The sequence below is a fragment of the Zootoca vivipara genome, chromosome 12 (genome assembly GCF_965207765.1).
Source record: "Zootoca vivipara chromosome 12, rZooViv2.hap1.1, whole genome shotgun sequence".
Taxonomy (NCBI): domain Eukaryota; kingdom Metazoa; phylum Chordata; class Lepidosauria; order Squamata; family Lacertidae; genus Zootoca; species Zootoca vivipara.
The window spans coordinates 16,408,680-16,431,900 of NC_142595.1; the positions used below are offsets into that span (position 1 = coordinate 16,408,680).

The 23,221-nt window shown below is 50.2% G+C and overlaps 1 protein-coding gene across 7 annotated transcripts in view; it reads right to left on the reverse strand.

Annotated features, from left to right (window-relative positions):
- Positions 1 to 346: 346 nt before the first annotated feature.
- Positions 347 to 23,221, reverse strand: part of MED25 (mediator complex subunit 25) — a 34,059-nt gene continuing 11,184 nt past the window's right edge. Inside the window, exons 11-20 of one of the 7 annotated variants that reach the window (XM_035135795.3) lie at positions 21,745 to 21,867; positions 21,558 to 21,640; positions 19,906 to 19,963; positions 15,351 to 15,458; positions 14,344 to 14,514; positions 5,731 to 5,832; positions 4,870 to 4,944; positions 3,656 to 3,829; positions 1,518 to 1,725; positions 347 to 1,009 (exon numbers count right to left, since the gene is read on the reverse strand). In XM_035135795.3, coding sequence (XP_034991686.2) covers positions 900 to 1,009; positions 1,518 to 1,725; positions 3,656 to 3,829; positions 4,870 to 4,944; positions 5,731 to 5,832; positions 14,344 to 14,514; positions 15,351 to 15,458; positions 19,906 to 19,963; positions 21,558 to 21,640; positions 21,745 to 21,867 — 1,212 coding nt within the window. In that variant the 3' untranslated portion in view covers positions 347 to 899. Of the gene's footprint in view, positions 1,010 to 1,517; positions 1,726 to 3,655; positions 3,830 to 4,869; positions 4,945 to 5,730; positions 5,833 to 14,343; positions 14,518 to 15,350; positions 15,459 to 19,905; positions 19,964 to 21,557; positions 21,644 to 21,744; positions 21,868 to 23,221 lie in introns of all 7 variants that reach the window. The other 6 variants (XM_035135794.3, XM_035135800.3, XM_035135799.3 and 3 more) reach the window with 6 other exon arrangements.

The window sequence follows — 23,221 nt, forward strand, 5'->3', positions numbered from 1 at the left end:
CAGAACTAGATTTCTACACTAAGAAACCTCAACATTTCAGAAAATGGGCAACACGACCCAGTTAGGCAGTCTGAAAACTGGCTTGAATGCATATTGCGATGTTTTGTGCAGTGATAGTGGAGAATGAAAGTTAGGGACACAGGATAGTTCCGTTTTTGGAGGGATAGTCAGGCTAGTAACTTGAAGGAAAAACAAGAAGTATTGCAGCACCTTAAATACTTAACAGAATTATTAAAGTGTAAGCGAACTGCCATCTATTTCATGCATGTATTCAAATTTGAAATCCCTGCCTGAGTAACTTCAGGTCATGGATTCGAATACAAAACACTAAAACCGGCCAGCAGAATTGCACAACAGCAACCATTTAAAACTCTTTATTTTACAGGTAAGGAACACTGAGGCTGAGAGATAAATGATCATCACAAGTCTAGCAGTGGCACAGAATACAGATCCCGATTTATCACCCCTGCTCTTACTCATTCAATCCCACTTCTCGCTCTGGGAGCCTCACAATTCTGCGGCGCAGACCCTCAGCAAAGCTGGCATGGGAACTGCTTCTTATCTGCCCCCTCCATCTTCACCCTCCCAAATTCTGCGAAGGGCCGGCTGCTGAGTTAATGCTCAGGGTCCCTGAGTCCACTCCTCAGCTCTGAGCCTGGTTGGAGGAGCAAGGGAGGGGCAGGCAGGCAGAGGAACTGGCAGAGATGCTGTGGGCATGAACCTGTCTCAGAAAAGACCAAGACATAAAGGGAAGAGGATAACATTAACAAACCGGGGGGGGGGGGGGAATATTACACACAAAGAAAGGAAGATGGCAATGTTGTCCGGAAGAGCGGCACTGTCCACAACGCAGAAACAATCTTCCACCCCAGGTGGTGTTGGAGCAGGACCCTCCGCCATCAGATGAGGTCCCGGAGGATGTCGTCCTCCATGATGCTGGGGGCAGGAACCTGCTGCAAACCTGGCTGGGAGACTGGGCCCCGGGGACCAGCGTTCATCAGCATTTGACCTGGGGGGGGGGGGAGATACAGCAGGGAAGGCCATTATAGACGAGGAGGGAGGAAGCAGATTATCTAGACCTACTTCAGCCTGGTTTTGCCACCGAGAAAAGCTTTGGTTGCCCTGACTTGAGAGGAACAAGGGGAGCGTAACTCTTGCCGATTCTTTCTGACCAACCGTGGGGGGTATCCTCCTGTATTGGCTCTGTGGTTTGGGGTGGGGTGGGGGCAGTGCTTCTGCTTGCGGGAGCAGACTCCGTCCCCCGGCAACTGTGTCGTGGAGTTCTGCAAATATCAGCTCCTTATCCTATAAGAAGTTGCTGAGTGCCAACATTGGGGAAGTTGGGGTGAGGTGTGTCATCAAGATGCTGGTGATCTCCCGGTCTCTCCCCTGCCCCTCTCTGGGCCAAAGCCTTTGAAAACAAAGACCCTCCCCCCCCCCAGCTCTTAGATACAGCTGCTTCCGGAGTGGGAAAGGCACCTGGCTGTTTGGTTCTAGGCAGATTTCGCACACCCTACCTGGCAGTGCCGCCCGCGGCCCCATCTGGCCTGGCCACGCTTGCCCTGGAGCTTGGTGCATGAGGCCCTGTCCAGCGAGCTGGAGCTGCTGCTGCCCGGGAGGCTGATGCCCCAGAGCTGTTCCCATGGGCTGGTGCGGCAACATTCCCGGAGAACCTTGCTGGAGGTGGTGGAGGGGCTGCTGGGATTGAGGAACTCCTGCCTGGGGCTGCATAGGAGGGAAGGTAGAGGAGATCAGAGGGCAGGAGAGGATTCGTTCACAGGGGAAAGAGGAGACGAGTCTTCGAACAGGTACACCTTCTTAGCAACGCTACAGGGGCGACAGTGCAAAGCGATTGCTCCTTTCAGTCTCGCCCCCAGCACCCCACCTTCCGTCTGTAGAAGTCTCCCTCTCTGTCTCCAATATTCTCCTAGGTATCAGGGTCTGCCCTGAGTGGCTAAAACAGGGCTCTCTCTCCACATATGAGAGGCTGTGGGGCTATTTTCTCCCTCCACTAGAAGGTGATTCCATTCCCATCACCTACCTGGCCAGCACCTCAGGTGTGTTGCAGTGTGTACCTGCTCAGAATAGGCTTTAGATCCGGGGTCAGCAACCTTTTTCGGCCATGGGCTGGTCCACCGTCCCTCGGACGATGTGGTGGGCCGGACTATATTTTTTTTTGGGGGGGGGATGAACGAATTTCTATGCCCCACAAATAACCTAGAGGTGCATTTTAAATAAAAGCACACATTTTACTAATGTAAAAAACACCAGGCAGGCCACACAAATAACACAGAGGTGCATTTTAAATAAAAGGACACATTCTACTCATGTAAAAACACACTGATTCCCGGACCGTCCGTGGGCCGGATTTAGAAGGCAATTGGGCCGCATCTGGCCCACGGGCCTTAGGATGCCTACCCCTGCTTTTGACCCTGGTTCCTAAAAGAAGCAGGGGTGGGGTGGCCCTAGATGAATATACATCTAGGTTAAGAGTAAAAGCTTCGTGGCCGATTATACAAAATCTGGAGATTATACAAAAGCTCTCAGTTTCCTCTGCCAGTGAAGACAGGACAGAACCCAACAGGGAGATGGTGGTGGACTGACCTCTACTGGAGAGCAGTATAGCAGTTTACTTGGCCCTGCTTTGGATATTGCTAAGGAGGAGTCACCCTGTCCAGCAGGCTTCCTCCACTGAGAGAGAACGCTTGGTTAGCATACGGTGCTGGTAACAGGTTCGATGCCCGTATGGGGACAGGTGCCTATTCTTGCATTGCAGGGGGTTAGACTAGATCAGGCATGTCAAACCTGCGGCCCTCCAGATGTTTTGGACTACAATTCCCATCTTCCCCAACCACTGGTCCTGCTAGCTAGGGATCATGGGAGTTGTAGGCCAAAACATCTGGAGGGCCGCAGGTTTGACATGCCTGGACTAGATGATCCTCAGGGTCCCTTCCAACTCTATGATTCTATATCCAAGAGGATTATGGTATACCCTCCTATCGTCAGAGCTAAATGGGGGAATCTTGCCATTCCCATAACAGAAGGATCCAGCTCTTGCACGGTTCCAGATCAATCCAGATCCTTGGTGAAATTGCCTGGAAACAGCTCAAACGCTGTTGTGCAGAAGATTGAACCGACTCATTCTCTTGCACCAAAATCACAGGGCTTCAACTGAGCAGGGTTGGCTATTATTATTATCATCATCATTATTTACTAAATTTGTAGGCCACCCTTCATCCATAGATCTCAGTGCAGTTCACAACATAAAATGAACAATATATATATATAAAACCCAAAATACACAATAAAAATAAGAACACAAGCAAACCAATAATCCCCACTCCCACAACACATTTATTACTATTATTATTTATTAAATTTGTACACCGCCCTGCACCTGCAGGTCTCGGCAGGTCACAAGATAAAAACATATAAGTACATAATAAAAACAAAAACAAGAGCAACCCAATAATTGCCCACCCCCCAACACATTTTAAAAGAGCATTGGCTGTCAATCAGCCAAAGGCCTGGCTAAAGAGGAACATTTTCGCCTAGCGCTAATGACCCCAATTCGAAAGTTCTATGGTTCTAAGTAAATGAATGGACTTTTTTAGAAGCAGGATGCCACGGTGGAGAGGAGGGAGATCGCTCTTACCGGCTGCTGGCTCAGGAGGAGGCTGCGGAGCTGAGGATTGGCTCCAGGGTTTTGGGGTCGAAGCATGGCGCCTGCTTGAGTGGCCTGGGGCCCGGACTGTGGGGGGCCTTGTGCTTGTGGAGGCTGGTTGGTGGCTGGAGCTGCTGGCTGAGGCTGCTGCACTCGGAGCTGCAACTGGGGGGGGGGAGAGAAGGAAACATGGTCAAGCTTGCCGTTCTGGCCTCCCAGGGGTGAAGAATCCCCTTTTGGCGCTTGAGGTGAATCAGGCCGTGCCCTGCCATTCCCACCCACTGAAGTGGTGCTGTTGGCTTCACCACCCCACCTCAGGGTTAGGTTGGGCCTGCATCCTCCACATAAAATCTAGCAGTGCCTGGCGAATGAGAGACACGTGAAAGGGCAACGCAGAGATTGACCCACAAGACTGGTTGACACCCAGAGCAGGTGTGCGAATTATTTGCAATGCTTCTGCAGCGGCCAGATTGCAAAAGGGTATTATAGGTCAAGGTAAAGGACCCCTGGATGGTTAAGTCCAGTCAAAGGCATCTATGGGGTTGCGGCGCTCATCTCGCTTTCAGGCCGAGGGAGCCGGCGTTTGTCCACAGACAGCTTTCCGGGTCATGTGGCCAGCAGGACTAAACCGCTTCTGGCACAACGGAACATTGTGACAGAAACCAGAGCTCACGGAAAGGCCGTTTACCTTCCCGTCGCAGCGGTACCTATTTATCTACTTGCACTGGCGTGCTTTCGAACTGCTCGTTTGGCAGGAGCTGGGACAGAGCAATGGGAGCTCACCCCGTCGCTGGGATCCGAACTGCCGACCTTCCAATCGGCAAGCCCAAGAGGCCCAGTGGTTTAGACTACAGAGGTTTGCATGAAGGGAAGACAGGCTGTTGCAAAAAAGTACTCATGGGTAAAGGAACGGTCTTATTATCTCACACTTAGCCTGTTTCTGCCAGCTTGAGACAGCAAGAGGAAAACAAATGTGGCAGAGATAAAATTTAGGCCTGTTGGTGTTGCTAGAGTCCTGAAGCACCACATCAGTTGGATATTCGGCAGCTGGGTTAAACTCCAGAGGTTTCCCCCTTACCCTATACATCTCCCCCTTGGGTTTTAGGACTCGGCCCCATGGGGTGAGGTTGAGCTGCATGAAAGGGCTGGGGCTCTGAGGGTGGCCTGAGCCACCCCTCTCAAGACATTTCTGCAAGCTGACTCACCAGGCCCTGTTGCCGTTGCTGCTCTTCCATAATCCCCACCTGAGGCATGCCAGGGCTCAACTGCTGCCCACCAATCTGCAATAAAAAGGGGTGGGCATTACGCAGAGAGGTGGCCAATGAGAAAGGAGCGCAGGCAATGCGATGCCAAGGTCAGGTTGCCAACGGATAGCCTCTCCTCATTGCTCCTCATTACGTTTGCTTCCCGCCCTCGCCGAGCAAACAACTAGAGCAAACTCTCTTTTTAATTTTTTTCTCCCTTTAAGATTTTTTATTAAGATTATCCCATAATACAATAAAAACACAACTGCAGAAAATACAAATCGAATAAGTAAAAACAGAAAAGTAAGGGGGAATAGAAATAAAGAAAGGAAAGAGAGGGGGAAAGAAAAAGAAGAAAAAATTAACAAAAAAAGGATTTTCCAGCTGCTGGTTACATTAAAAAAACCCAGAAAATATGATTACAGTACTTAAAACTTTCGATCCATACATCCACTTTCTGTTAAACAATATTTCTTTTAAGCCAAGGTGTCTCATAATCATTCATTTCTTTTTCCTACGAAAAGTCTAATATAGGTTCCCTAATTATATCATCATCGTTATTGATAAATGTTAACTTTTTTTCTCTTTTAACTTTAACTTCCCACCACCATTGCTCCATATTGAATAATACTACATTCTTCTACAGCAGGCATCCCCAAACTTCGGCCCTCCAGATGTTTTGGACTACAATTCCCATCATCCCTGACCACTGGTCCTCTTAGCTAGGGATCATGGGAGTTGTAGGCCAAAACATCTGGAGGGCCGCAGTTTGGGGATGCCTGTTCTACAGCCTCTCTCTCTCTCTCATATCCCCCTTCTTACCTGCTGCTGGACCCCCTGTGTCACTGGCAAAGCGCCAGGCTGCTTTGCCAGGAAAGGCTGTGCGCCGGCCGTGGAACCCAAGGGCTGGGACCCCCCCATTTGCTGCAAAGAGAGGAAGAGACAGGAGAAGGATGAGCACTTGAGGAGAGGGGTGGGACATGCAATGGGAACGAAGAGACCGGGGAGATTCCAAAGCCAGGAGAGAAGACCACCTAAGTTGGCCGGGCACCACCTAAGCAAAAATAAAGAAATAAAATAATAGCCTGTATCTTTCTGTCACTAAACGCTTATGGAGATCAAATGGGCATTTGAGCAAATGCCTGTGCAGAGAGGCATGAATCTCCACCTCTGCACAAGGAAGTACGCATTTCATTAGCAAACATAAAAGCCATGCAACAAATAGTTGGAGGGAGGCTAGAAACTCCAACTGATGTGCCCACAAGTCATTTCCATGGCCAACGTTGGAGGGACTTCTCCCCAGGCTTACAGGTCAGAGGCAGATGTGGAAACACTACTAGAAATGGCCTGTGATGTTGGGGCTTTTGGGGGGGCTGTGGCCCCCAACTTCAGCTGGAAGACAGTGCGTGATGAGGTTAGAGAGAGTTATACAGATTTCAACCTGTGGCAATCCAATGTGCCTTTGGGTGGGGGGAAAGAGAGAGACACGGAGAGAGAGGCTGTAATACACACTATACCAGGCATCCCCAAACTGCGGCCCTCCAGATGTTTTGGCCTACAACTCCCATGATCCCTAGCTAAGAGGACCAGTGGTCAGGGATGATGGGAGTTGTAGTCCAAAACATCTGGGGGGGGGCGAAGTTTGGGGATGCCTGCACTATACCTTTAAAGTCCATTTGAACTTGTGGACTTTTTGTACGAAAGAGAAAATGAACTTGTAATATCTGGATTTGAAGATCGAAAAAATACTGGCTTATAGATGATAGAATGGTTGGATCCTAATGAGTGAATTCTACATTTGGCTGCTGGACAGAGAGCCGGAGGAAGTCCTTTTATCTTTCTTTCTTTATCTTTCTCTAAGCTTCTCTCTCTCTCTTTCTTCTCTCGCTTAGGGCTGGGTGCTATATCATCCAAAACCAGTTTGAAATCCAAACCATGATATCGGTTTCATAGTTTTTGACCTGGCAATATACAGTCATACCTCAGTTTAAGTACGCCTCGGTTTGAGTACTTTCAGTTTAAGTACTCCGCGGAACCGTCTGGAACGGATTAATCCACTTTCCATTACTTTCAATGGGAAAGCTTGCTTCAGGTTAAGTACGCTTCAGGTTAAGTACAGACTTCCGAAACCAATTGCATACTTAAATCGAGGTACCACTGTATTGTGAATTATTATGTGTGCATGTGCTTTGCAAAAATCACAATGTGGGGAAAACAGTGAAGCCAGCCAATGCCTCTGCATAGCTCCATCCTTATTTCAGACACAGTGATATATCAATATATCACAATGGTTAGCTGGTGATATACTGCCATGTTGAAAACCAGAAATCGCCCAGCCCTACTGTCTCTGTACAGTTATACCTCGTGTTGCATCCACTTCATGTTGCATCTTTCCGTGTTACGTCCCGCGGCAACCCAGAAATACTGGAATGGGTTACTTCCAGGTTTTGCTGCTCATGGATGCGCAGAAGCGCCAAATCGCGCCGCATGCCTGCGCAGACACAGTGCTTCGAGTTGCGGGCATTTCACATTACGGGCGGGCCTCCGGAACGGATCCCGTCCATAACACGAGGTACCACTGTATCTCTTTAGGTTATTCTTTTCCTTTTCTCCTTTCTGCCCTTGTTCTTTCTTTATATTAAGCAGCTGTTTTGTTTCTGTGTGTTATAAAGAAGATACTTTTGCAATATGTATTCATTTCTGTATATCTTTGAACAAGTATCAATAAATAACTATTAAAAAGCACATTTGAAGCATGTTTTTCCGCTCAAAGAATTCTGGGCCTTGCGGTTTCCTCCTCACCTCGCTACAGTTTCCAGAAATCGCTTCTGAACCAATCGCCGCACCCAGAATTCTCCGAGGAGAAAAATGCGCTCTGAACGTATCGTGCGCATGCAGCCAAAGAGAACAGAGCAGTGCCTTGAGGGGAACAAAAACTGAAATAATGGGCTAATGCTGCCAATTTCTTCAAAAGTCCAATACTGTACAATACAAGCAGCACGCAAGGGCACAAGATTCAATCAAGTTTCAATCAAGTATTATTAGTACAAAAAGAAAACAATTAAGAGAACCATATACAAACGCTGACACAGAAGCCAAAACCAAACGTCAGGCAGATAGCATATACAAATAAATACCGAAAGGCAAACCAGTCTTTATGGTGTCACAGTGGCCGGAGTGGACTACTTCAGAGTAACGACGCTACGCAGCTCTGCATTTTATTCTTTTATTGGTGCTGCGTATTTACAGTGCTCAAGTCATTGCTATTTACACGGAGCGATGTTGTCAGTCGGTTTCAGAACCTCCTAATGGCTTTTGGCGCGTCTTTCTCCAACACAAAAGCTTTGGCAGACCCATCCTCTTGCCCCTCCTCTTCCTGCGTAATTCTGGAGTTGGGGGGATGGGTCTTCCCCCCTTACTTGCCCCTTCCTGTCCCACCTGGGACCCTGGCTCCTCTACCTTGCCTGAGCCTCGGACACGACTTCCTGCTTCCCCACTGGAATCGGAACTCTCCCTGCTTTCCCCTTTGCTCGGGGACGGGCTTGAACTCAGGAGGGGAGGGACTTCGCGATATCCCCTGTCCCTCACATCCACCCCCCTCCCAAGCTCTCCTTCACCCCTCCCCAGGCCCCCCCCATGTGTCGGTGACGACTGGAAGCCTAAAAACTCGGTGCTCTCCGAGCCCGTTGGTGTGAACACCTCCCCCCAGTCCTGCGAGCCCCCCCCTTCCGCCTGGGAGGACGGGAATCCCAAAAAGTCCGTGGCGTCAGAGCTGGTGGGGGTAAAAATGTTTTGCCAAGCTGCTCCTTCCTCTGACTGGGTGGATCTTGGCGACACCCATACCTCATCCTCTGGTTCCTCAAACTCCGCTTCCCAGCGCCATGGTGAGCTGTTCTCCCGTGCCTCCTCCTCCTCCCCCTCCCTTTCCATGTGCCAGGGCTTGGGTCTGTGGGGAAAGAGGGCGTGAAATTCTTCCACCAAGAATTCCTCCTGTATCTGAGTGGCGGGAACCCATTCATTCTGGGACGGTGGAGCATCCTCCCATGCCATGAGGTACTCCAGGCCCCCCACCCCCCACCTTGAATCCAGGATGGCCGTGGCCTCATTGAGTTGCTCCCTGCTTTCCCTCTCCCCCCCTCCCTCGGGGGTTTGTTCGCTGTCTCTGAGCCTGCTGCTTTCCCTGTACGGCGACAGCAGCGATCTATGAAACACTGGATGCACCCTCATGTCCTCTGGCAGTGCCAGCCTGTATGCCACCGGGTTGACCTGTTGCGTGACCGTGAAGGGGCCCAGCCATTTGGGTGCCAGCTTTTTGCACCTCCCTCTGGTGGGAAGGCCCTCCGAGGACAACCACACCTTGTCCCCCACCCTGATGACCTCCCCTTGTCGCCTGTGGCGATCTGCCCCCTTTTTGTACGCTTCCTTGGCCCTCTCCAAGTGTTCTCTGAGCTGCTGGTGCACCGTCTCCAGTTCCTCTGCCCAATCCTCAGCCTGTGGGCCCTCCTCCTCCTCCTCCCTCTCCCTCTCTGGGAAAGATCTGAGGTCGCGCCCGTAATTGGCCTTAAAGGGCGACACCCCTGTGGAGACGTGCACTGCATTGTTGTAGGCAAATTCTGCTAGTGGCAAGCGATCCACCCAGTCCGTTTGCCGCTGGCTGACGTAGCATCTCAGGTACTGCTGCAGAATGGCGTTGACCCTCTCCGCTTGTCCGTTGGTCTGCGGGTGTCTAGCCGTCGACAAGCTGACCTCCACCTGCAGGAGGTTCATGAGCCGCCGCCAGAACCTGGAAACAAATTGGCGGCCACGATCCGAAATAACCCTTAAAGGTAATCCATGCAGTCTGAAAATGTGATCAACAAACAGTTTGGCTGTCTCTTCTGCCGAGACTGCCCTGGCACACGGTATAAAGTGACACATTTTGGACATGAGGTCCACCACCACCAACACTGCAGTCTTACCCCTGGACGAAGGCAGATCTGTGATGAAGTCCATGGACACCACTTCCCACGGCCTGTGTGGTGTGGCTAAGGGCTCCAGCAACCCTGGTGGCGCTGCTCTGACCACCTTCGCCCGCTGGCAGGTGGTACAGCCCCTTACATAGTCTCGAACATCTTCCCTCACCCCTGGCCACCAGAAGTGTCTCATGACTAGGTGAGTGGTCTTGTCCCTTCCAAAATGCCCCGCTGTAGGGTTGTCGTGCATCTGCTTGAGGACCGTACGTCGAAGCTGGGTGGTGGGTAGGTACAGCGCACCCTTGTAGAAAAGCAGCCCTCTGCGTTCTGCAAAGTCTTTTGCCTGCTCCCTCCCCCCTCTCAGTTCTCTGAAGATGCGGTTGGCAAATTCATCCGCTGCCGTCAGTGCTGTGAGTTCTGCCTCGCTCACCACTGCTGCTCCGCAGGACCATGCCGACGGGGGGAAAATGTGCCTTGGGGCTGGTGGCGCCTCCTCCTCCATGTACTCTGGCTTGCGGGAGAGGGCATCCGCCCTGACATTCTGCTCTCCTGGGATGTAGTGTATGGAGAAGTTGAAGTTCGAGAAGAACTCCGCCCACCGTATCTGCCGCTGGTTGAGCACCCTGGCAGTTCTCCAGAACTCCAGGTTCTTGTGGTCTGTGCACACCTGGATGGGGTGCTTGGCGCCCACCAGGAAGTGTCTCCAGTGCTGGAACGCCGCGTGGATCGCAAGAAGTTCCCGATCAAAAACTGTGTAGTTTCGCTCGGGCTGGGTCAACTTCCTGGAGAAGAAGGCACAGGGTCTCCACTCTCTGTTGGCGTCCAGTTGCAACAAAATGGCGCCCACAGCCTTATCAGAAGCATCTGTTTCAATGCGTAGGGGCGCGTCCTGAACCACGTGGAACAGGTTCTGGTCTGAGGCGAACACCCTCTTGAGGCTTTCGAACGCTGCTTGCGCCTCTGGTGTCCACCTGAACTTCTGCTTGCCTCTCAGGCAGTCAGTGATGGGAGCCGTAACTCGAGAGAAGTTCTTGATGAACTTCCTGTAGAAGTTGGCAAAGCCTAGTAGGCGTTGGGCATCTTTGCGCGTCCTGGGGCTGTGCCAGTCCAGGATGGTCTGCACCTTGTCCTTGTCCATTGCCAGCCCCTTGTCTGACAGCTTGTAGCCCAGGAAGTCCACCTCCTTGGTGTGAAACTTGCACTTCTCCAGCTTCACATACAGGTGGTTCTCCTTCAGGCGCTGTAACACCTCCCTGACGTCCTTCACGTGCTGCACTGGGTCGTTGGAGTAAATAAGGATGTCATCCAGAAAGACCAAGCATTTCCTGAAGAGTAGGGACCCCAGGACGTGGTGCATGAAGGCCTGGAAGCATGCTGAGCCCCCTTGCAACCCGAAGGGCATCACCAGATATTCAAAAGAGCCCAGAGGCGTGAACATCGTGGTTTTCCACTCATCGCCTTCCCGGATCCTGATCAAGTTGTACGCCCCCCTCAGGTCTAGCTTGGTGAAAATCTTGCCTCTGCGTGCCGCTGTCAGGAGATCATCCACTCTGGGCATGGGGAAAGCCACTGGCTCTGTCACCGAATTCAGCCGTCTAAAATCCACCACAAGACGGCGCTGTTGCGTGTCTTTCTTGTCCACCCAGAAGACCGGGCTGCCCCCTGCTGCCTTGCTTTCTCTGATGAACCCCCGCTTGAGGTTCTTGTCGATAAAAGCGCGCAGATCCTCCAGTTCCTGGTCTGACATGGCGTACAGCTTGGCTGGGGGTATAGTTGCCCCAGGCACCAGGTTGATCTGGCAGTCAAAAGGCCTGTGTGGGGGCAGGTGGTCGGACTCCGCTTCACTGAAGACCTCCTGCAGGTCCCAGTATGGTTTGGGTATCGCCTCACCCCCTTTGACGTGCATGGTGGCCACCGTGGCTATCGGAGGCCCCTCCCCTGGTTGGTGCTGCATGCAATGTTCCAGGCAAAAGTCCGATCCAAAAGTGATGCATCTCTGATGCCAACTTATGGAGGGGTCGTGGCGCGCCAGCCAGCTCATGCCCAAAACGATTGGGGGGTCTGAGATGGTGGTGACGTTGAATGCCAGTGTCTCTGAGTGCCTTCCAACCGTCATTCTCATGGGGGGGGTTTGATGAGTGATGGCCCCTCCCAGCAGCTCTCTGCCGTCAATGGTTGCCACGTGCAGAGGAAAATCCAGCTGCAGAAGCTGGATCTGGTGCTCTTCTGCAAAGTTTCTCGAGAAGAAGTTGGCTGAGGCACCACTGTCAATTAGGGCGAGGACCGTCAATGGATAGCCATTTGGGAGCGTGAGCGTCACTTCTAGAACCACTCCTGCTCTGGGAGGGGTGGGCTGGCTCTGCTCCTCTCTGTGCGGGTGGGTGGGCTGGGGCTGTTGTCTGCTGACTGTGCCTGGCTGCCGCCCCTTGTCTCCTGCAGCCAGGCTTTCCCGTTTCCCTGCTGTGGTGCTGCGTCAGTGGGGGAGGGCACAACCGTTCCCGCCTTTCCTTGCCACTCCCTGCGATGTGGGCAGTCTCTGACGAGATGCTGGGGGGAGTTGCAGAGAAAGCAATTCCCACCCCTTCCCTCCTTGCGTCTTGGCGCCGCTGGGGTTTGAAAAGCCCGCGCGCGCGCGCTATCAATCTGCATGGGTTCCTGGTCCTGACTGGCCCCAGGCGTGGCTTGAAAGGGTTGTTGAGGGAGTGGCTTCTCCTGCGACCGTGGGAACCAAGCCCGCTTTGCGCGCGTTGCTTGCTTGTCGCTCCATCTGGATTCCTGCCTCACCCCCACCGCCAGAGCCGCTTTGCTCAGTTGATCCATATTACTGGGCTTTGGACCTCTCGAGAGCTCATCCTTCACCTCCTCATGCAACCCCAAGTAAAACGCCGCTTGCATTGGGGCAGACTCCAGATCCCACCCCAATCTGTGCACCAGCATGGTGAATTTCGCCCAATACGCGCGAACTGTCATATTTCCTTGGCGTAAATTATGAAGTTCCTCCTTAGTCTGGTCCATATGACTATCGGACGAATACATCGTTTTCAAACCTTCTAGAAATAGTTTGACATTCTTCATGCAAGGATTCCTTGTTGCAATTAACGGTCTTAGCCACTCCCTGGCCGCCCCTGTAAGGTGCTCCACAATAAACGCTACTCTGTGCTCATCATCAGGGAACTCATCGTGGTGCAGCTCAAGAGCATACACAATCTCAGTCTCAAAGCCCTGAAACTCCTTCGGGTCTCCATTGAACTTGCTTACTAGGGTCCCGGCTCTCCTTCCTGGCAGCACTTGGACTTGGGGTGCCCCTCCCGCCTTGTTTTTCTCTGCATCCAGCTTGTTTTGGAGGTCTACCGCCACCGCCCTTAAATGCTGCTCTTTTTCCTGGAGCTCTCTCACTTGTTCCGCAAGTTGTAGCCGGTCGTCCTGGACCTTCTTAGTCTCCTCTTTAGCTGCCTTCAATTCTCCCTGCGCCTGCAGCGACAGCTGTTGCAGTTCTAGCTGGGCTTGCTCAGCGATCTGCCGCCACTTCTCCGCCTCTGACACGCTCATCCCGGCAACTCCAAAGTAGCCCAAAAATGATTAGGAGGTTGCTGTCACAGTGGCCGGAGTGGACTACTTCAGAGTAACGACGCTACGCAGCTCTGCATTTTATTCTTTTATTGGTGCTGCGTATTTACAGTGCTCAAGTCATTGCTATTTACACGGAGCGATGTTGTCAGTCGGTTTCAGAACCTCCTAATGGCTTTTGGCGCGTCTTTCTCCAACACAAAAGCTTTGGCAGACCCATCCTCTTGCCCCTCCTCTTCCTGCGTAATTCTGGAGTTGGGGGGATGGGTCTTCCCCCCTTACTTGCCCCTTCCTGTCCCACCTGGGACCCTGGCTCCTCTACCTTGCCTGAGCCTCGGACACGACTTCCTGCTTCCCCACTGGAATCGGAACTCTCCCTGCTTTCCCCTTTGCTCGGGGACGGGCTTGAACTCAGGAGGGGAGGGACTTCGCGATATCCCCTGTCCCTCACATCGGTCTTTGAGGCTATGTAGCGGTCAGCAAAGTGGCAGCAGGTCGAACGAAGTGTCAATAATAGACAGGCTGCCGGCGTTTTTCGCCTGTTTCGCTCATATGACGGGCTTCTTCAGTAGTTTCTCCTTCTGCTTTCAGTTATGTTTAATGCATTCAAATTCGCATGAAACCACTTATCTTGGCTTAGGCCACAATGCTCAAGTTCTTATTTCAAAAGGTTCTCTCATGCGGCTTTGATACATTTACATATTCACTGGTGATATAAATACCTTTCGGTATTTATTTGTATATGCTATCTGCCTGACGTTTGGTCTTGGCTTCTGTGTCAGCGTTTGTATATGGTTCTCTTATTGTTTTCTTTTTGCACTAATAATACTCGATTGAAACCTGATTGGATCTTGTGCCCTTGTGCGCTGCTTGTATTGTATTGTATTGTGCCTTGAGGGGAAGCATCAGGCCGTACCTTTTGCTGCTGGACTTGCTTGTGGTTCGTGATGACCTGCCGAATGCCGTTGACAAAACCACTCTGGTCGTAGGGGATGAGGCCCATGAAGATCTTCTTCTTGGAGGAGTAGAGCAACATCAGCACCCGCACCTCGCAGGGCGTCGTGTGAGGGAAGTGGACGCAGCCCGCCTGCTCATGTGACGACGAGAAGAATGCATCTGCTAAAGCAGGGGTGGCTAACCTGCGGCCCTCTGGGCGCAGCTGAGGCGCCAATTCCCAGCAGCCCCCGGGGCCAGCAGGGCCAATCGTCGGGGCGGTGGGAGATGGAGCTCAGCAACGCCTGCTGGGAAGCCGCAGGTTAGCCACCCCTGTGCTACAGAATCTGGCCCACAGAGAAAATTATCTCCCCCCCCCCAAATCTCCTCCTCTCCACCCCCATCGTTCAGCCTGGACACTGAAATCCAGCTCCGAGGGTCTTCTGGCAGCTCCCTCACTGCGAGAAGTGAAGTTACAGGGAACCAGGGAGAGAGCCTTCTTGATAGCGGCACCCACCCTGCGGAACGGCATCTCGTCAGATGTCAAGGAAATAAGTAACCATGCAACCTTTAGAAGACCATCTGAAGGCAGCCGTGTATAGGGAAGTTTTTAACGTTTAATGTTTTGTAAGGGATGTTCAAAACTGAACAGCCACTCCGGCAAGTAAGAAGTGTGGTGGGGGCAACTGTGCATCAACCCTGCATTTACCTTGTGTTCTGTGTATCCTCAAAGTTTGGTCACAGAACCACAGAATGGGAAGGGAATCCCAAGGGTCATCTAGCCCAACCCCCTGCCATGCAGAAATCCTGCCCGCAGCCATCCCTGGGTGGGCTCCTACCAGCAACCTTCTGGTTAACAGCCAGATGCACTGGTTTGCAGAGAGAGATGGGAGGCTTGTATAATAATGTTGACTGGCCTGAATTGACCGGCCTACCCTGAGATGCCACCCAAATCACTTGAGTTACGCCCCACCCCCTGTAGTGCCTTACAAATCCGTTGCCCATGATGCGGTAGAGGCCCTTGAGTGATTCCAAGTCCTTGTTGGTGAAGTGGAATTGCACCATGCGCGAGTTGCGGAAGAGGTGGCCCAGAGTTGTCTGCAGGCGAAGAGGAAAAGGGCAGTTAGGAGCCTGAGCTTGTGCATGCAACCAAACGTTTTTGGGCTCGGCGAGCCCCTCCACTATCTGTCCCCGCTTTGACAACCATGGGCGTACCCAGGATCAAAACTGGAGGGGAGGGGCACGCCAGCCACGCCCCCCACCCCAGCCACCCGATTGGCTGGCTGGCGATGACATGGCCAGGATCCCCCCAGGAGGCATGGTCAATGCCCACGCCCCCCCAGAGGGGAGGGGGCCGTTTCCATTGTGGGGCAGCACTTTCTGTGCTGTGCTCGCTGTGACTTGAAGGAGTGTGGGCTGAAGTTAGCCCAGGTCTAGGTTTCCCTCGACGGAGGCAACTTTGCTGCAGCTGCTGCCGTTTCGCTTCAGACGAGCAGGCTGAGGCGGAGCACAGCTGGCAGCGTCCCTGCCTGTAGTGCTGTGCTCTCCCTTTTTTTGCTTCTGGGGGGGCAGCTGCCCCCCTGCCCCGTGCTGGGTACGCCCATGTTGACAACCCACCTGTGTCCCATCGTCTGACATCACTACATTGCAGGATAACTGGCAGGTGGGCTGTAAGTCTCTTGCATGGTGCTTCCCAAGCACCTGGCAGCCAGCTCGTTGTTGGGTGCCTGGGAACTGCAGTGCAAAAGACCTAGGACTCGCCAAGCAAGAGGGGTGGCCTGGCTGTTTTCTGCAGGGATTGGCTGCACAAGGGAGTTCCAAAGTCAGCCGTGCAGCCGATCGAGCCTCGCACCTGATGAGGCATAGGTGCAACATTTGTTGCTCCTGTTTGATCTCTCAGTAGCTTAAAGATACCGCTGACCTAGATGGAACTGGCTGAACTGATCGGGAGAATCCGTGACCAGAGAGAAGAGTCAGTGGAGGAAGACTGGAAGAAATTTAAAGAATATCTAGGGCTTCTGGTTCGCCGCGCGAGCGAGAAGGCGCAGAAGCCTCGAGTTCCGAGGCTTCTGGCTACTGTGGAGGGGGGGAAATCCGCGGGGGCGCGCGGATCCCCGTTAAACCCCGGGTTGAGCTTCCCGGGGGCTTTTTGCCCGGCGCTGCTCCTCAACGCGACTCCTTCGCTGCCCAGGGAGCTCGGCAGAGTCCCTGAGAGTCAGCGGGGTGGCAGTCGCGGGAGCCATTTTGGGCATAGTCACCACCTCCAGCAGCGAAGCCCTGAGCCTTCAGCCAGTTAGCGGCGGATGCCTTCCGAAAAACATTGGATTGGGACAAGAACTCCACGTGAGTGAAAATTTTGATTGGCATTAATGATTAATTGGACACGGTGGGAGACTCCAAAATTCGGAAGTCGGTCTCCTGCATTGCTTTGCAACAACGCAGTAATTTGATCTCCAACAGGAGGAGTGAGAGGAAGTAACTAATTTGCCAGAAATTTGACCTCCAGGAGATTGGATCCCGGTCCCTGGAGTGATCAGCAAATGGATTTATAATTATTGTTGAAATCATGATTGGACGACGTTATGTATTTGGATTAAGGATTTAACCAGAACTGGACTTAAAATGGCTTTCATTGTGGAAATTGACTCCTGCCATATCCGGTCTTCCTATCTTCTGCTTTCCCACGGGGTCTGAGAAGCAAGGACAATGGCAGCCACAACATCAACACAAGACTTTTACTATCAACAGATTTACTCGGTACTTTTGAACATTAAAGACACGTTGGACAAGAACAATTTGCAATTGAAACAAACTAGTAAAAGATTGGATGACTTAAGCGGTGATACAAAAAGTGACAAGGAAAGAGAAGAGCCTAGTTCCGAGGATCCAGAGGAAGAATTTCAAACATTCGACAATAAAGTCAATTTTGAAGCATTTCAAGACTGCAAAGAAGAGGAGAAAGAGGGAGGGCTAAATGCTCCGCAAGTGAGAGATGTGGGGCAAATTCAGGACTTGAAAAAAGAACTCCTCAAGGGAGACCCAGGGGGTTCTCCTGACCACCCAGTGAGAGAGGGGGGGCAGGGAAATCGCTGGGAAAAAAGGATGGAAGAAGGGTGTTGGGAAGTAACAAGAGGGGGGAAACAACAGGTTGGTTTTAAAAAACACGACTGGAAGTTTGCGGAAAGGGTAGGTGTGGGATAAAAAGATAAAAGCATGTGTTTATAGGCTGGATTACACGGAAAGTCCGACACTGGTATGAATTATGGAATTTGCTGAGACACCTGGGTAACTGGGGTCCAGGGGAAGGGGGGAGAATAAGGTAATAAAAGGGAATTTCATTTCTGGTAAAAACTTAAGTTTGGGGAATTATTAATTAGATTTGTATGTATATTAAAATTGAGATATTAGAAAACCTTAAAGGTGATAAGTAGAAAGGAAATTCAATTAGATTTTAAAAGAATTGTTATTTTGTGAAAACTGCTCTGTAAGGAATGGAAAGAAGGAACCAATGAGGGGGGAACCGGGGGAGTCCAAATGAATTGATGAAGATATAAGATTATTGGATATTATTATATTTTTTTTCTTTTTCTTTTTGCTGTTGATGTTTTTTGTTTGTTTGTTGCGCTTTTTTCTTTTTCTTTTTTGTGCTTATTTTTTTTTGCTTTTTGTATTTCATGTGTAAAATGAATAAAGATGATTTAAAAAAAAAAGAAATTTAAAGAATATCTAAAGAAATATTGCAATGTTTGAGTGTTTGAGATAGATTTGGAAGTATTATAGGTTGTAGTTTTAGAAATTATGGTTTAAGATAAAAATAATATGAGTTGATGATATAAAGGATGAATTTATAGAAATAAGGTTAAGTAAAATAGATAGCATTGGAATAGAGTTAAAGTATAGAAGTTACTAAAGATGAATTAAAATGAAACACAGATGGGAGTGATCAGAGGAAGTCATGTTAAAATGGTTAGAAAATAATAAGAATTGGAAAGTATAGATTTTTTCTGTTTGTATCGATGTGTGTATTGTATTGTATTGTATTGTATTGTATTGTCTTTATTGTTTTTTATGTGTTGTTATAAAATGAATTAAAAAATTTTGGGGGGGGAAAAGATACCACTGACCAAATTGAACAAACAAAAAACAAAAATGATAAGTCTGCAAAAACACAGATGGTCAACATATGAAAGATTTATGGAAAACAGATAATGGAAAACTGATAAAGGTGCCAACAAAAACGAATGGCATATTACATTGTTAGAATATGTGGAATTAGCAAGAATGCCCACTAGAATAAGAAATCAAAATGATAAAAAGATACAAGGAGGATTGGATCTTTTTTTTATTGTGTATATATGAAAAAGTATTGTAAGCAGACAATTAACCTAGCAGGGTGGTCATATTCTCAGAAGTCTGAGAAATAACCAGAGTTAACATGAGGAGCTGTGATAGACGGGGCGAACCAAGGAAACGCGAGAAAAAGAGGAGATCTCAAGGAATGTTTTCTGGATTTCTGTTCTTCCGTCATTTCTAAATCTTCATTTTATTCACTATTTCAGAGATTCTTTTATTTTTGTTTACACTTTGCCTGTATTGAAATGTATTAGAAATGCTAAAAGAGAGAGAGAAGATACCGCTGGCCATGGTATCCTCCGGGTCTGTCTCCGTGAGCTGGGGGTTGGCAGCAGTGTTGCAGTGATTCTGCTCCTACCTACAGGGTTCCAAGAACAGCACTGGGGGATAATAGGTTTCTCCCCTGGGAAGGTGTGCTGAAGAGTGCCATGGGGCGCTACCTTCTCCCCAATGCTGCTCAGGAGTGGCCATTAGGAGATTGGGGGCATGATGTCATCAGTGTGCTCATGGCACCAAGCTCTCTCTCTCTCTGTGTATGTGTGATTTGAATCAGGAGAGGAGGCCGTAACAGTTTTAAACCGGTGCTTGGATGCATTGGTGGGCCTTTCTCTTGCACAAATGAATGACAGGGAGGGATGCGCAGCTGTGTGTTGAAACCAGCATACCTGAAGAAGCGTCTCCACCCCCATCGTTCAGCCCGGACACTGAGGTCCAGCTCCGAGGGCCTTCTGGTAGTTCCCTCACTGCGAGAAGCGAGGTTACAGGGAACCAGGCAGAGGGCCTTCTTGGTAGTGGCGCCTGCCCTCTGGAACACCCTCCCATCAGATGTCAAAGAAATAATCAACTATCTGACCTTTAGAAGGCATCTGAAGGCAGCCCTGTTTAGGGAAGTTTTTAAAGTGTGGTGTTTTATCAAGTTTTTAATATTCTGTTGGGAGCTGCCCAGAGTGGCTGGGGAAACCCAGCCAGATGGGCGTGGCATGAGCAAATTATTATTATGTACAATGGCAAGGTTTAGTAGTTGCACTGGCTATTTTTTTCCCTGTGACCTCGCCCACCTCTGGCATGCGGCCCCTGAAAGGCTGCACAGAAAGCAATGTGGCCCTTGAGCTGGAAAAAGTCCCCCGCCCCTGAGTTATAGCCTAATACTATGACAACCTCCGCCTACAACCACCTCAATCTCGTCCCTTACCAGGAGCTGCTGGGGGATCAGCTGCATGATGAGCTTTTGGGGCCACTGTTCCGCCTTCCTGGAACGGAGCAAAAAAGAGGCAAGTCAGCAGTGTGCCCCCCCCACAGCGACGCCACATTGTATTAACCTGGTGTACTAATTGCCCCTTAAAATAAGGCTATGCCGGGCCGCAAAATATCTAACACGTTTAGTAAGCAATTAGAAATGATAAAAATCCAACGAGGAAACACACCGATGGGAGATATCACAAAGCCACCAAATTCAGCTTAAAACTCCTGGGGAGTTTGGAAGGGGGACGACTCCTCCTTGGGATTCCTTAAGGAGGCCACTCGGCAGCTGCAACCACCGAGAAGGCCCCGCTCCAAGCACCCTGATGAGATCTACCGTATTTTTCCGTGTATAAGACTAGGTTTTTTCCCTCTAAAAAATAATGTCCAAAATTTGGGGACGTCTTATACATGGGGGCCATCTCCCCCCATTTTCTTAAATCTGAGTCCCCCAAAACAGGGGGCATCGTATACATGGGGGCGTCTTATAGACAGAAAAATATGGGTAATTTCTCCAAAAAAGGAAAGGAGCCTTATCCAGCGGCTCTCAAGACTGATAGCGTTAGTGGCGAACTTGTGGAACGTCCAGATTTTTGAAAAAAGACTCTGTCTCCCATCAGCCCCAACCAGCATGGCCAAATAGTCAGGGATGGTGGGATCAGGACTTATATTGCCACCCCTGATTTAGAAGCTCCCCACCTCGGGTTACAACAAATGTACCCTTCCCCCATTAATTTTCACAAACCAGGGAGGCTGCTATTCTTTTGGAATTTAAAGACAGGTGCACCCGTTCTTGCCCCCAGATCCTTCCCAAGCACCCTTAAGAAACAAAACAAGAGCATGGCTGAGGTGGCATCAGATGCTTCTTGCCAACTTGCATTGCTGGCATGCTTTTCCAAAAACCTACCGTAACTCTGAACCGTGCCCCCATGCCCATTCCTCCAGCATCTTAAGTCTGTCTTTACTCCAGCTTGGCTGTCTCACCACAAACAATGCCTCTCAAACTTAGCATTCGGAAAAGCCCCGCTAGATCGGGCCAAATGCTCATCTGGTCTCCTCACAGCGGCCAACAGAAGGGCAGAGCATTTGACCGCAGATCGAGAGGCCCCTGGTTCAAATCCGGGTGCCTTTGAGAGGCAGTGCAGTACAGTGGTTAGAATGCTGGACTAGGGCCTGGGAGATCCTTAGAGAGGAAGGTGGGATATAAATGCAACCCATCAATCAATCATATAATTAAACAATACAGTCATACCTTGGTTTAAGTACGCGTCGGTTTGAGTACTTTCAGTTTAAGTACTCCACGGACCCATCTGGAACGGATTAATCCACTTTCCATTACTTTCAATGGGAAAGTTCGCTTCAGGTTAAGTATGCTTCAGGTTAAGTACAGACTTCTGGAACCAATTGTGTCCTTAAACCGAGGTACCACTATATGCCTATGGGAAACCTTGCAAGCAGCCCGATCACAGCTGCGTTCTCCCTACTTCCGGCGCCCAGAAACTCGGTGCCTCTTGACAGTGGAGGCAGAATATCGCTGTTGTGCCCCGTAGCCATTGACAACCACACTCTTCCCCCTCCTTTGGTGACACGCAGACAGGCACTCACAGGTTCTCTCCTTGATTGACGTACACCTGGCAGGGCAGCGAACGAGTCAGCTTGGTGTTGGAATCCACTGAAGCTGGCTTGGGCTTCTGGGGGAAGAGGGATGGGGCACACTGTCAAAACATGCCAGGCAACACCGGTTCTGTGTTCTTGGCTCACCCTTCCCCCCGTGCCACGAGTCAGCTCTCACCTCCTGCCACTCCAACACGCCGCTCCACGCTATCACCTTGTTCGTGACCGACTGCTGCGTGGCCCCGATTTGTGCCTGCGCTGGCTGAGCCACGTTCATGCTGTTGGGAGGGACGCCACTTGGCTGTGGGGTGGGGGAAGAAGAGAAGAAGAAGAAGAAGAGTTTGGATTTGATATCCCGCTTTATCACTACCCGAAGGAGTCTCAAAGCGGATAACATTCTCCTTTCCCTTCCTCCCCCACAACAAACACTCTGTGAGGTGAGTGGGGCTGGGAGACTTCAGAGACGTGTGACTAGTCCAAGGTCACCCAGCAGCTGCATGTGGAGGAGCGGAGATGCGAACCCGGTTCCCCAGATTACGAGTCTACTGCTCTTAACCACTATACCACACTGGCTCTCGCCAGTGGGAGAGCGAGAGAAGGGAGAGAGAGACATAATGTTTGGGAGCCCAGGCTGTGTTTTATCAGGGTCTGGAGCCCAACGCTCTAGAGACCAGGCCCTGAGGCCGCTGATTTCCGTAGGGCTGTCGCTCACGTCTGTAAACTTTTGTTCTCTTTTTATAATGATTTCCTCACCCCCCGCCAATTTGTTACTCAATGATTATACAGTTGTACTTTGGCTCCCGAACGCCTTGCGAGTCGAACGCTTTGGCTCCCGAACGCTGCAAACCTGGAAGTGAGCGTTGCGGTTTACGAATGTTCTTTGGAAACTGAACCTCCGACAGGGCTTGCTGCAGCTAATTGGAAGCCGTGCCTTGGTTTCTGAATGTTTTGGAAGTGGAACGGACTTCCGTAACGGATTCCGTTCGACTTCCGAGGTACCACTGTCCTCCAGTTCAACAAAACAAGTGACTTCCAGCTCACCCAACATCAATGTCTATAACCCAAATTACATACAATTGTGTCTTAAGGTTCCACCTTATTTCATTTCATCCTTCTTTATCGTGTTTCTTAATATGGGTTTCTGCTGTTTTCTAACACTTCAATCCCCGCTATGGTCTTCGAATGTGGTCTTTTTACATAGGCTAGAAAGGATTTCCAGTCTTCTTTAAAAAATTCTAAATTTGTATCTCTTATCAACGCCATCAATTTTGCCATCTCTGTGTATTCCAAGATTTTCATCAAACATTCTTCCTTTGAGGGTGTTCTCTGGTCCTGCCATTTGTGAGCAGGTGTAGTCTCAGACATAAATACTGTCGAGGCTTCCTTTGGGACTTCGCTGTCTAGTATCCCCAGCTGCAAGGATCCTGGCCTCTTGGGAAAGTCACTTTAAGATTGTCCTTAATTTCATTATACAGTGGTGCCTCGCTAGACGAATTTAATTCGTTCCACGGGTCTTTTCTTATAACGAAAAATTCGTCTAGCGAATCCCATAGGAATGCATTGAATTTTTTTGAATTTTTTTTTGCCCATAGGAACGCATTAATTGAATTTCAATGCATTCCTATGGGAAACCGCGATTCGCTAGACGAATTTTC